Raw genomic sequence first — 14,391 nt, 5'->3', positions numbered from 1 at the left:
CCAGAGGACATCGGAGGATTTCATAGCCTTATGGAAAGAGTATCAGAAAGATTCCACCTTCCCATAGCAGTCAATCAGTCGGACTGCTTTCTTTAAGATTTTAAAGGCCAGCCAAGAAAATCGGTCCAGTCAATACCAATTATTGACTACATCTGGCAAGAAGGAAGAACAATTTTGAAAACCCCCGATACTGTGGCAGCGGTTCTGCCCCGCATTCGGAGCACCTGAAGATTCCCCTGCATACCTGACAGGGCATCCCAAACCAGACTCTGTCAATTTCCAAGTGGCACAAAGAAGATCAAAGAATCCGTCCACCCCCATATCAGTGCCACCAGATAGATGGCCGCCGCCCAGACACTATAGGAAAAAGACTTTCCATCACGTCGGCTGTCACTGTCAGAGCTGCCAATTCCTTAGCCACTCTGGCCCACTATGATTGACAGAAGTGCTCAGACATCAAAGACATAAGTGACGTTATTCCGGAAGACTGAAGGCCTGAGAAATAAAAGATTCTCCAAGAGGGTGGGCGCGCCTCTTTTGAGATTGATTGCGCCATGGATATGGCCCTCACAGGCTTCAGGCAACTTGCAGGCGCAACTGCCTTGCGACGCCAGGAATGGCTTAAAGCAACCTTATTTATGACTGAAGTTCAATCGAAAATATTGGATATGGCCTATGATGGGGGATACACTTTTTGGCAAGCTTATCGATTAAGCCCTTCTTGCCATTAAGGCAGATACTGATATGGCTAAGTTCCTCGGAACCTTGCGAAATAGAAAGTTGCCCTTTCGAGGTGCACAGGGTTTTTCCACCTCCAGTGGCACATACCAGCGCTCACGGCAGTACCAGCCCTATCAACCTTAATACAAGTCAACAAAAGTTTATCGACAACAATTTACAGCAGGTTTCTCCAAGCAAGGAACACGTTGAAGATTGACACATGTCGCAAACAATGATGTACCAGTTACTCCCCCCTCCTCTAACCCCGTAGGTGCAAGCGTCTCCAAGCATCTCCGTCATTGGAAAAATATCACATCAGACCAGTGGGTATTGGACCTAGTTTGCTATAGTCAAACCTTGGAGCTTATAGAGAAACCACCAAACAATCCACCAAAGGGGTTTGCACCCCCTTCTTCTTCACTTAAGAAAAGCAGCCCCACTTATGCTTTCCAAGGGAGTGATAGAGAAAGACCCAATGGAACAGAGAGGGAATGGATTCTACTCCCGTTTTTTCCTTCTAAGCAAGAAATCAGGGGAATAGAGATCGATCTTACAAAGCTGAACGCTTATCTCCGCAAACAATCCTTTAGAATGACTACTCTCTCAGACATCCTTCACCTGCTGAACAGTGGAGGCTACATGAAATATCTCTAGATCAGGAAGATGCATATTTTCATACTCCCATTCATCCCAAACACCGCAGATACCTCTGTTTTACTGTAGCTGGTACCCATCAGCAATTCAGAGTCCTCCTCCCTTTGGCCTTAAGTTGGCCCCCCGCATTTTTACCAAGTGCTTGGCCCTGGTGGCAGCCGCTCTCAGAAAACAAGGTCATCAGTTATTCCCTTACCAAGATGACTGACTGCTAAAAGCTTCAACCTCACAGCAAATTCTCAAAGCCACCAAAGCCTGCTTGTTGCTTTTTCGAAAACTGTCTCACAGTGAACAAACAAAAGTCCTCAACCATCCCTACTCAAATGATGACATTTCTAGGACCTTTACTGGACACAACAAAGCCTACCTACCTCTTACAGGAAAGAGAACCGAGGCTAACAGACTTGGCCAACAAAATATCAAGAAAAAAGTATGTTTCAGTGAGACTGTTTAAGTTGCTCCAATGGATTGAGTCTCAAGGCCCCTTCAAAGGCTTGATAGCCATCACCCTGAAGATGATAGATGCGTTAAACTGGTGGTCTCACAAACATCTGTCTCAAGGCCTTACTTTTCTACCATTGGTTACCGATTTCATCATTACGACAGATGCTTCAATGGACAGCAGGGGAGACCATCTACAGGACCAATAAATCCAAAGGAAATGGTCAGCACATCAGCAGAATATGCACATCAACAGCCTAGAACTCAAGGCCATTTTTCTCATCCTGCAAGCATTTCTCCCATGAATAGCAGGATCTTGGGTGCTGGTTCGTACAAACAATATGACCAGCATGTGTTACATCAACCAACTGGGAGGCACGAAATCTCTCATGCTCACTCTCAAAGCCCAGGAACTACGGGACTGGCTGAAAACTCACAGCATCTCCATGCTGATTCCCACAGTCCTCACCAAGTTGAAAAGACAACACTTTTGCTTAATTCTCAAAACTCACAAGTGGCCCAGGCAGCACTGGCACACAGAACTCATCCTTATGTCAGAAACCAGACCAATATGCCTTCCACGGATTCAAATGCTTCTGTTAATGAACCAGGGCCAAATACTACATCCAGGACCAACTTCTCTGCATTTACCCGCATGGCTCCTGAGTTCTATGAACTTAGAAAACTGAACATAACTCAAGAATGCAGAGACATAATATCTAAAGTGAGAGTGGGCAGCACAAATAAAACGTACAGATTTTATAGATCAAATCTGTTTATTGGCTTTCAAGTATAGAACATTGCATACGCAACACATCAAAATATTAGCATTACATTAATAGTCGGCTTACTCCATGCTCAGCGGTTAAAAAAACTTAAATATAAAATACAACTTTGTTTCCCCACCGCTGGCTCATAATACAAGAAACAAACGGTCCCAGGCCCCGTTACAGTATAGTCCCGGTCCTATATATACATCTCCACTATAGGTTCGCCCCCATGCACTCAGTTCAAGTTCAGAACCCTCAAATAAGTCATACATGTCAATTCTGAAAATTCCCCAGACAGAATTTGTAAATATGGTTGCCACAGTTCTTTAAAGTCCCCACCCCGCTGCTGAGAAGTCAGGGTAAGCTTTTCCACAGCGAGGATAAACCAGAGCTTGTGTAGCCATGAAACTACTGTCGGAATCTGGTCAGTCCCCCACACTGCTAACAACTGTATTGCAGCATTTAAAGCTAAGGCCATCTGACGTCCTTTCAATGATCTCAGGGGGAAAGTGAGAGGGTTAGGAAGGCCCAACAAGATATACGCAGGGAATCTAGGGATCTGAGTGTTAAACGCTGTGTCGATAATGTCTATTATGTTCTCCCAATACCGATGTAATTTGGGGCAGTGCCATAGTAAATGAACAAGCGACTCCCCCACACCCCCGCCAGCAGAGACTAGATTTAGCGGGATCCCAAGCATGGATCCTTGTTGGGGTGTAGTACCAGGAGGAGGCCACTTTATAGGCTGTTTCGGTGCCTGCTGCGTTATAAGCTGTGTGGTGCGCCCTATAGAAAATACACTCCCATTCCTCTTCCGATAGGTCTCTCTCCAGTTCCCTCTCCCGTCTCAGTTGACTTAGTCTTGGGCGGACGGGCCTCCCCCCGCAGGAGAGTGTAGAGCTCAGAAATCGCGCGCTTATCGTCCTTTTTCAATAGAATCAATTTTTCAAACTGTGTTAACGGCCTGTCTATTAATATCCTATTGGCTGAAAGCAGGGCCCAGTGTCGTATTTGGTAATACATCATCCTGTCAGCCTCAGTCAGGCCGAATGTCTCCCTCACCTGGTCAAAGGGATCACCCCCTGCTCATCAAATAAATATCTCACCCTTTTACAGCCCCCCTCGTACCATCGACGCAGAGCCTCTAACTGGAGGCCTGGACCAAAATCAGGGTTCGCACCCAGGGGAGTCATTGGGGACGGGAAGGTCGTCCAGCCTACCCTGCCGGCCACCTGATCCCACACCTTCATCAAACCCTCTGTGACCGGGGATACATACAGCCCCTGCGCTCTGTGACGGCGCCTAAGCCAGAATTCCTTCCATATATGAGCGCCAGCCACTGCCTGGTCCATGAAGCACCAATGCTTCTCGGAAGACGGCTGGCTCCATTCCCAGAGAAAACACAACTGTGCTGCTTGGAAGCATCGAAGGAGGCAGGGGGACCGCCAACCCGCCCCCCTGGTTGGGGCGGTACAGGACCCGTCGCGGTATCCACATCGCTTTCCCTTCCCATATAAATCTTAGAACCGATGTTTGGAGGGTCGCTACCGTTCGCGGCAGGGGCTCTAGCGGAAGCGCCAGAAACAGATACAATATATGTGGCAGGATGGTCATCTTCACTGCCTCCACCCTGCCCAACCAAGACAATTTGAGTCTTCCCCCATGTCTCTAAGTCACGATGCACCTCCCGGATTAGTTTTGTGTAATTCAGCGACGCCGTACAGGCAACCGTGGAGCCCAACTCAATCCCCAAGTATGGAAGCCCAGAAGAAGACCATATAAAATGGAATCGGGCCTTCAGGTCCCTTTCATGTTCATCACTGATGAACTTGCCCATAGCCTGCGATTTTTGCATGTTCATTCGGAATCCCGAGACCTGTCCAAATTCCTCTAATACATCCATTAGCAACGGCAATGAGGTCGCGGGATCCGCCAAAGTAAGAATGACGTCGTCCGCATATAGCGATATGAGATGCTCATCCCCCCCAAACTTCACGCCTGTGATCTGATGGTTATCCCGGAGCCTCTGCGAACGTACAGATTTTAAATGAAGAAGATTATGTTCCTGGTGCCAACAAAATAACTTCCACCTGTTCAAAGCCTCTCCAGAACAGATCTTGCTGTATCTTCCGTCGTTGGCCAAATCCTGCATGGGTCACTCTTCAGTAAAGGTCTACCTTGCCGAATTTCAAGATAGAGATGATCTGCAGAGATCCTGTCTTTGTTCCTCAAGACTGATCAAACATTCCATGAAGGGGTTTTTCAGAGCTTTTCCTCCAGTACTGGCTCCTCTCCCAGAGTGTTATCTTAATGTGGTCCTACCCCAGTTGATGAAGTTCCCTTTTGAACCTATTCATAAAGCTGAACTAAAGTTCCTCACATGGAAGTTTGCTTTCTTACTCGCTATCACGTCTACCAGAAAGGTTAGTGAGATTCAAGCCTTCACTACACAAGAGCCTTTCTTACACTTTACAGAAGAGTTCGTCCTCCTCAGAACAAACCCAAAGTTCATTCTGAAGGTTCCTTCTCAATTTCGTCGCAATGAACCGATAATTCTTCGAACATATTTTCCCAAACCAGCCACACCAGCTAAAATGTCTCTCCACACCTTAGACATTAAACTATGCCATAAAATGTACTTTCATTGTACTAAACGTATTCGCAATACTGATCAACTACTAGTTTCCTATGGGCCAGGACATCGATTAACTACAGTTACAAAAGCAACAATGGCAAGATGGTTTTCAGCGACCATTCAATTTTCCCACTGCAAAGCGGGCAAACCCCTAACAAGACGAGCTAAGGCACACTCTACAACAGCAGTATACACCTCTGCTGCTCTGTTTGCAGGCATTCTGCTGGATCAAATATGCCATGCTGCGACTTGGAAGAGTACCCACTTGTTCTCGCAGCACTACTGCCTCCAGTAAGCACAGCGCAGGGATGCAGCAGTAGGACAAGCAGTGTTACATCATCTATTCCACTAAGGTGAGCCTCTATTCATAGAATTTTAAAGAGATTTTCACATTGCTGTATAGCATTTGACTATTTGATTGCCCTGTAAATGTTTTTTTTTTTTTCTGTGATACTATAATATTATATATGATCACTCTTTTCTGTGATCTTGCTAAAGATGAAGTATGATTGTGATAACCGTGTCTTGAGGACCTATTCGAGGGGTTCCTCCTTACGGAATAGGTGGTCTCACACACATTATAGTGTCATGGTTCATCATTTGACCACCTACATGTTTACTATGAATCCCAAAATGGTGGCAAACTCGTTGAGACTGGTGACCACCACCAGGAGGGAGGTGGCCGGCTGTGAAAGTATAAGAAGATCATCAGCATGGAGATTGACCTTATGCATATGACCCGCAAAGTATATTCCCTGGATGTTATCCTATCCCCGAATCGTTATGGCCAACAGTTTCCCCAGCCAGTGCAAATTTTAGGGAAGCCAAGGGGCATCCCTGTCTCCTGCCTCTATGGATGACAATAGGCTTAATGGCATGCCCATTGACCTGAACGGTGGCCTTGGACGACATATTAAGGCCATTATCCTTCAGATCATGTTGGGCCTCAGGCCTGCTTTATGCAGGACTGCCCAGAGAAAGTCCCAGTTAACTTGGTCAGTGTCCTTCCCAGCATCGAGCAGGAAAAGGCAGATTGGTATCTGGTGTCGCTGTGCCTTTTCTACCAGGTGCATCACACATCGGATGTTGTCAGCCCCCTGTCTGTTACAAATAAAGCCTACTTGATCTGGGTCTATGAGACAGGGAAGCAAGCCTTCGAACCTGGTGGCCAGGGTCTTAGTAAATATCTTAGCATCAGTATTCTGTAAAGCAGTAGGGCGGTAGGAGGAACAAAGTGTTGGGTCTTTGCCCGGTTTCGAGATCAGCGATTTCTGCAGCGGCGATAAAGGGGGGGATTCTCGCCTGTGCCTGGTGAAGCATACGGGCCAGGAGTGTGCCTATATTATTGCCCCCACCCTACCTTGTAGTAGGGCTGCTTGAGTGCCAAGAGGGACCTTCCTGCTCTATTCTTTCTGTGGGTTCTTGGCTGTCCTTGAAGGACCGCTGTCTCTTAAGGCGCTCCGATGGTGGCGTCTCATCCTGGATTTCCAGTGCTTTAATCTCTGTGGCTAGATTGTCTTCTACAATGCGTGCTTTCCTACTGCAGGTTATCACCAGTGAAGAAATCACCCCGTGGACATTAGCCTTAAACCCATACCAGTGTGTAGGGACACATCCTGTAGAGTGTTGGGGATTAAGTAGTCTGCTATACCCTGTCATATCTCCTCCACATCCACTGGATCACGAAGTATCTGTGGGGGCAAGCGCCAGTGCAGAATGACCCCTGTGTAAGTGGAGAAAGGTGGCCAGGTCAAGACAACATGTGCATGGTCAGAAATAGGGATAGCTGACATTTTAGCGGAGTCTAAGGTATTGAGCAGGGGATGCGTTGCAAAGAGGTATTCTGTGTAGTAATAGGAAGTATGGACATTTGACTAGAAGGAATAGTCCCTGACGTCTTGGTGTCTTCATTGCCAGGTACTGACTAGACCCGGCTTGGTTGTCACTCCTTTCAGTTGGGCATACTGGCCCCTGCGCACTGGAAGGAGATGGTGCTCCTATCCATGGCAGGGTCCTGTACTATATTAAGATCTCTCCCTTACTATCAGGTTACCCATCATCCCATTAAGTTGAGTCCGTAGGGTCTGTCTGAGGTATGCGTCTTGTGATGTGTTTGGAGTGCAAATGTTAAGTATTGTGAGTTCCTGGTTACCTTTGGCCATATTTATGGTCAGAAAGTGGCCCCCTTTATCCCTAACCATCCTGTTAATACGAGAGCCATATTGTGACTTGCAAAGGATTCCCCTACCTAAAGTCTTGGAAACAGCGTATGCCCAATGTCGTATAGGGTATCGAGGATGTGTCCTTCTATGGTGGTTCTCACCAGGGAGGTGAGTCTCCAGCAGACCGAGAATATCAGGATCATGTAATAGAATGTAGTTCTAGACTTGTCTGCATTTATTGGGGGAGTTGAGGCCCTGTACGTTCAGGCGGATATTAATTTGAGACACCTATCCATAACCGGGGGGGTGGGGAGGGCAGTGGGATAGGTGGTAGGGTTAAGGTGGGGGGGGACGGTAAGCAGACACGCTGTTAAATCACATCTGCACTCCACCCCAATGGGCTAGCTTGCTCCTACCGAGCAGTGCAACCACCATCAACGGAAAAAGCACATCCCTACCAAAGCCCAACCAAAGTCCACAGTTGCTCAATAGACCTGTAAGGACAGAGATATCAAAATTAACCAAACAACATTAAAGGACTAACGGGGTCCAAACTGAATTGCTCTTTCCCGCAGAACCCGGAACCAAAGTCCCTGCGTCTCACCAGAGTAGTCACCCTCTGGGGGTACAAAGTGGTGGGGTGTAGGAGATGCTATTAATCTGTCCTGATACTGAATGTTCAGTTCCCTCAATTTTTACTTGATTGGTTTGAATTTTCTCCTGCAGCGCAGGGTTAAGGGAGAAAGGTCTTGGAACAATTGGATGGTATGTCCTTTAAAGACTTAGTCAGCTTTTGTTTGTGCAGCATGAAGGATGGACTTCTTCTCAGTAAACTAATGGACTCGAGTGAGGATGTCCAGAGAAGTACTAGAACGATTAGGTGCTGAGTTTACTCGATATGCCCTGTCCAACAGGGTTGGGGAGGTACAGGGAATCACATTCCTTCCCCAATGGCCCATGCTCCCTACCCCTGGATATGGATATTGTTCTGGCAGGTGCAGTTTTCTAAATCCTCCTGTTTGGCCTGGCGTTCAATGTGCTGCTTCTCCAGTGCTGTGAGTTGGTGCCACAGCATTTCCTGCTCTTTTGTCCTGGAGTTCATGGTGTGTTCCATGTCACCGACTCTGTCCCCTCTCTCGGGTACAGCTTTTTTTTAAGGTCCTTGAGTTGTATCCTCAGTTCTAAGAGAACCCATCTCAGAGTGGATCTCTTGAAGAAAGCGATTATTTAGTCTTGTCAGGGGAGCTGGAGCTGAAGACTCTTAAGGTTGACTCGAGGGGTGGGAGGTAGTTTTGTCCATCTCTGGTGGTTGTGATTTGGCCCAAAATGAGGTAATGAGGTCACTGACGCCTCCTTCGGTTGCTTGTTGCGCTGCATGCCATGTGGTAGCTTTTCAATCAGTTGTGGATAGGAGCGCTCACCGAGGGTTCCATTGTGGCCAGTCCACAAGTTTTGTTTGGGGTGATAGGCATGAAAAAACAATCCTGGTGTCTGTTTAGCCAGGGCACAGACCTAATCAGGTCCTGACTATGTACATACCTTATCTGTTTAGACTGATCTGCCAGAAATGGTGGAGAAAAACCTTGCTTTGTCGGAAATAGAGAAAGCCTGCTTTGACATAAGGCCCTTGGTTCTGAAGGGGACACAAGCTTTTAGTAGTGAAGACTATTAAAGCCCTCTGTATTTTTTTTTGGTTTACCGCGAATAGGTTCATCAAAGCAGTATTTATTTATCCCAGAATCTTACTGAGGTAGTAACTAACATGGGGTGTTGCACAAGAAGTAGAAAAGCAGGCTTTGCGATTGGCTCTGGTGTCATTGTCGTCCTGAAGTGGAATATTACTTCTTCACACGTGTCTTTTTACAACAATCACTATGTTTCAGTTCTGCACTGGGAGAAAGTAAGTTATGTCTTCGTCAAAATCGTGCCAATTGGACTGTGTATGTGCCTGACAGAGGTTCGGCTAATTTATCTTGCACAAACCACTGCAGTAGATGTTTGTTTCAGGTGCTTCAAGCCTTGTTTGAAAAGTAAATCCTAATTAGGAAATCATTTGAGGAACAAGGTAAATAAAACTTATTGAAATTGTAGCTGAGGGAACTCCTTTAGTCTTTAGTTCATGCCAACATTGGAAAACAAAACAGAATATATCAAAGCAGTAAACCAAACCAAGTAAAATGCTCACGTTTCACAATAAGGAAATTTACTTTTTTCCCCCCCATCATTGCTAATATAATTTGTAACACTGTTCACCTGTTCTGTAAATGTAGGTGCAGAATATTGCATTATTGGACTTTCTTTTTTTATCTTTAGAAGTATAAAAACAAATCAAAATGTGCCAAATCATACTGATAAAAATCGCCAGCTGACAAAAATGTGCATGACTGCTTTCAGCTATGTCGATATGTACACTTACATGTATGTTTCATCTGTACTTTAGATGTTTCGTTTGTGTTTCCTATGTAAAGGAGTGCCTGTAATAACTGGCTGTATTAAACATGTGGATCGTGTTGGGCAATTGGCTGTCAGACTGCGCCAGCTAATACTGTAAACCATTGGCGGCTCCTCCATTTGGGTGGAGGAGCGTTCTCTTCCCCCGGGGTGACTATCAGTGAGGGGAGAGCTCTGTGCACTCCCCTCACTGCACATGTATGTTCGGCCGGCCGTCGCCGGCTGGCCAAACGTACATGCACAGAAGGCTGCCTCCAGCCCGGCAACACAGTTGCCGGGCTGGAGAGAGCCTGCACAGGCTCACAGTCTGCCTGGGAGCACCCTGGCTGGGTGCTCCCAGCCAATCCTGGCGCTGCTCTGAGCAGCGTCAGGATTGGCGCAGGGCAGGCTGTGAGCCTGTGCCTGCCCGCTGGATGGAAGAGGAGTGGTGCCGCGAGAAGCAGCGCGAAGGTAAGTTATTATTATTATTATTATTTTATTTTTTTTATTAAAATTTCTTTGCCCCCTTCTGTCCAGCTCTTGTGCGCGCTGCCCTGCCCCCTTTAGCCCCGGCAAGCCGCTGCTGCTGTAAACCTGCACCGAAGGCTAAGTCAGTTCCACCTGGTTCGGCACAGGCCTTACCTCAGGGATACAGACTAAAGACCCAACCTACTTGCCTAATTTGAAGCCCAAGAGACTCGCATACGGCCAATGCCTCATTATTAAATAGCTAATGTGCAGCCTCTCGCCTGGGACAACTCGTAGGCTGTGGCACTACCTCTACTACCAGAGACTAGAGAATTTGGGCCTGAGTTGTCTGTTGGCAATAACAACACTTTTTAGTAACAAAGTAGCCTTACCACCAACAGAATGGTTCACCCGCCTGAGCCAGAGCAAATGGTTATATGTCCACCCACCCGATCAGAATGGGCAGACATATAACTTTTTTTTTTTTTTTTTTTACTGTTCATCACCGCCAGGTAAACCCTACAATTGTAGAGAAGGGATTCCGTGTACTGTTAGGCTAATAAAATCTCACTTTTTATGGACAGCAAACAATTTTACTTTACTATTTTGAGACTTAAGCCCAGAAACCTCCCAAAAAAGGAAGGAGCTACAACTGCTCCGAAATCAAGTAAATGAAATCCAAACCTCAGTTTCGCAAATCAAACTACTGATCCAATTCAAAGGAAAAGTGAATCTGTTTCCACAAGTGGGCACTGCCACTACCAGACCGATCACTTAAGAAAAATTATGGTTGCCACAACTAAGGACATCTCTTCAACAATGCCATGTTTAGGTTTATTTTTAATGTTTTTTAAACAACAACAGCACAGACTCGGATAAGGAAAGTCCAGTTTCTTGACAATCTGGTTGCTAATGTGTTTTTTTAAAAAAAATTTTTTTTTTATAGGATTATCACTATTTTCAAGAATGGTCCCTCATGAATCACTCACATGTTCATTTTGTGATTATTTTATTTAGATTTATTTTGCCTTTTCCTTTGTCTTTCTGTGGAGCTCTATACTGGAAAATAATTATTTATAGTATTCTCTCTAGATAGCTCAATGAGTAAATATTTTGTTGGCCAACAGTAGTGAGTTCACACCGAGAGGAGTACCTTTTCTAGGTTAAAGTAACACGATTACTACTGTTAACACTAAACTCTTACGTTTTTATTACTGTTGAGGTTATATTTGATTTTTGCTAGTTGTTATGCCCTCACCGCCTTTCATTTTTATATTCAGGTCAACAGTGTAGCCAGGCGGATTCACATATTGTCGCCGACAGCAGTGATAAATTGCACCTACATATGGTATGTAAAAAAGAAAAATCACTTTTCTTAAGACATTTTTGTTTGAAACACTGTTTTATTTATTTTGTTAGTATCTTGAATTCTCATTACTGTTCCATCCTTTAGCGGTGTCTGTTGTGTTCCTAAATCTACTAGACCACTAGGCAATTTTAAGTGAAATTTAAAAGGGTCATAAAGCAATTTTTTTTTTTTTTTTTTTTTTTTTGTGGCACCCCCCAAGGTGATTAGCAATTTTTACAGATTAAAGCCTTGTTGGACTAATGATTCTTCTGGCATTCAGCGTTCTAGAGTATGCATTTAGTTTTAGGGTTGAGCCAGGAGAGCATGCGCTAGCACATGCGTCTCACTTGCGAGACACTTTTTTTTCTTTCTTTCTTTCTTTCTTTTTTTTTTTTTTTTTTTTTTACAGAAAGGGCTTGGAGCCCTCCTGTTGCTTAACATTTGTTGGCTGCAGCGTCCCTCTTCTTTGCAGCCACATTAATTGGCCAGTGCTTGCCAAACTCCATTTCCTATGCTTTCTGTCATGCAGGGAGCAAGTACAGATTAACCAACCCGAATCAGTGTCTGTCATATGCTCCGATGTCATGGTACTATTTCTTTCTTACTTGATTTTCCTGCTGCTCCCTCCAGAGCGCCTTTTGTTTTTTTAAAGCAAGACTAATCAAGCTGTGAGCAATGTAATATTCCCTCTTAAAATAATAATTCCCTTGTTTTATTAAACATTGGTTTGCGTGAATCAGAAATAAATAAAGGCTGTCCTAAATTGTCCTATATGTGGTCTTTCAGCGTTCACCCTCTCTTCACAGCAGTTTCTTCTAGGACCCCCGGCGGGGCCTCGTCCATACAGGTCTGGCAAATTCAGTCCTGTCTTTTCAGGCTCCGGTAGACTATGGGACTGAACAGCTACCTCTCAAACCCCCAGCACAGGAACCCAAGGTAGCATGCTCTACCAGTGTCTTTTAAACTAGCAAAGAGGGTTTTTGTCTCCAATATAGCAAAAGTCCACTAGAGGGTTTATGGCCTGTGCCCTGCATTCCAAACCCCTCCTCGGCACCTCCTTCTGCCTCTGCGTAGGGCCAGTTTATCCCCAAGGCCCGCCTGTAAAATCAGGAAAGTTGGCCCAGCAGTTCTCGGCACGATGTCCAGAAGGCCACTGCTGTTGTCCTTGTGCATCTGAGGAGGACTGGGTACCAAATCAGAGGCACGGGCCTGTGTCTACACACCTCTTCCATTCTTCAGTTTGCCTTTTAGGGCTATAGCTCAGAGCCCTCTCCCGAGGCCAGCACTATTTTATGAAGGTGCCTCTTCCAGAGCCACTGACCGCTTAACAAAGGGCTCTGTCATGCCACAGCACCTTGTATGTAGTGTGTGAGATATAAGTATTTCAGCTGTTCCTGTTGCAGAACTATTTTAAGGAGCGGCCATCAAGTTCTGTGCTCACACTCCGCCCTCTCATCCCTGTCTAACTGGTCTGATAATGAGATTTTACTTTTCTGAATAAGAGAAATGGACAATGTTGCAGAAGGACAGAGAGGGAAAGATAGTGGTTGAGAGGGTTGAGGAAGAAGTAAGGCGGTGTAGAAAGGTGAGGTTGAGATTCAGTTAAGTATTTAGAGAGATGCACTGAACAGGTTGGTGAGATGTGAAGAGACGGGATGTGAACGGAGCAAGGAATGGTAGATATGAGTTGGAGGGATAGAAGATAGAAAAATATTTCTGAAGTGTTGGGTCAGTACAGATGTGACGTGGAGAGAACTTAGGTAGAGAGGATCGGATTAAGGTAGTAAAAGGTGAAGTAGTGAGTTGCAGCAGGGGGGAGTAATAGAGTGAAGTATGCAGGTAGAGAATGGTAGGGATCAAGAGTAGTAGAGATTCAACAGTATGGAAAGCGGGAGGTATCAGTTTAGCGACGTAGAGCATGGAGTCCTGGACATGGACTGCTCTCTCCCTAAGTAGTTGGAGTCTTAACAAACAATATTGGTATGATGAGGGTGATAAAATGACAGATATGCATCAACCCACTCTTAATCGGCAGTTAATACTTGTTATACTTTTTTGAAAAGTAAAACAGTTTTCTTACTCCTTTGTATCAATCAATGACGTTCATGAAGAAGTAAATTAATGTTATGATGATTTTGGTGCATTATCCTAATGTTATTATCAACAATATTGAGTATTTAAGTGGTACATCTTACAAATCGAGCTAAGGTGGGCTGCTTTTGTGTGTGTGTGTGTGTGTGTGTGTGTGTGTGTGCGTTTGTTTTACTGCTATTTTCAAGATTAATGGTATTTATTTAACACTCATCCTCTTTGTACCTCAGAGATTCCAAGATGGTGATATCACAGTAAAGGAGTTTTTCATGCTTCTAAACGTAGGCGTTATAATTCAGAAGCCAAGGTTCAGTGAGCTACCCAACCAGGTGAGTATCTGAACATCTTAGCCAATGATTCATAAAAGAGAGCAGCACTCATTACCACCTGCAGAGAAAATAAAAATTAACCTGTTTGCATCCCCTCTGCATTCTTTGCCATATGCTTTGCAAATAACAGTAGTAAAAAGTGTAAAAACATTCCTTGTTAAGCTTTGGTCCAAAAGGCTGGTACATTCACAGCATACACAGCTATTCTAACACTTGCAAACTTTATTGCAGGATGATCAGTGCATGTGTGGACATGCGCTTTGGACACCTTTGCATGATTTTCTTTTGCTTTAGGAAAAGCATTCCAAGATTGCTGCCCTTCACGCTGTCACCTTGGAATGAT

At 45.1% G+C, this 14,391-nt stretch overlaps 1 protein-coding gene across 1 annotated transcript in view; it reads left to right on the top strand.

The window, feature by feature from the left end:
* The window catches only part of KNL1 (kinetochore scaffold 1), a 193,388-nt gene that overhangs the window by 16,106 nt on the left and 162,891 nt on the right, over positions 1 to 14,391 (top strand). The window contains exons 3-4 of the mRNA XM_069208569.1: positions 11,561 to 11,628; positions 13,950 to 14,048. Of these exons, the coding sequence (XP_069064670.1) occupies positions 11,561 to 11,628; positions 13,950 to 14,048 (167 nt within the window). The remainder of the gene's footprint in view (positions 1 to 11,560; positions 11,629 to 13,949; positions 14,049 to 14,391) is intronic.

This window comes from Pleurodeles waltl, chromosome 9 (genome assembly GCF_031143425.1).
Source record: "Pleurodeles waltl isolate 20211129_DDA chromosome 9, aPleWal1.hap1.20221129, whole genome shotgun sequence".
In the NCBI taxonomy this organism is placed as follows: domain Eukaryota; kingdom Metazoa; phylum Chordata; class Amphibia; order Caudata; family Salamandridae; genus Pleurodeles; species Pleurodeles waltl.
The sequence above is the reverse complement of the archived record's forward strand: the minus strand, read 5'-3'. Positions and strand labels throughout refer to the sequence as shown.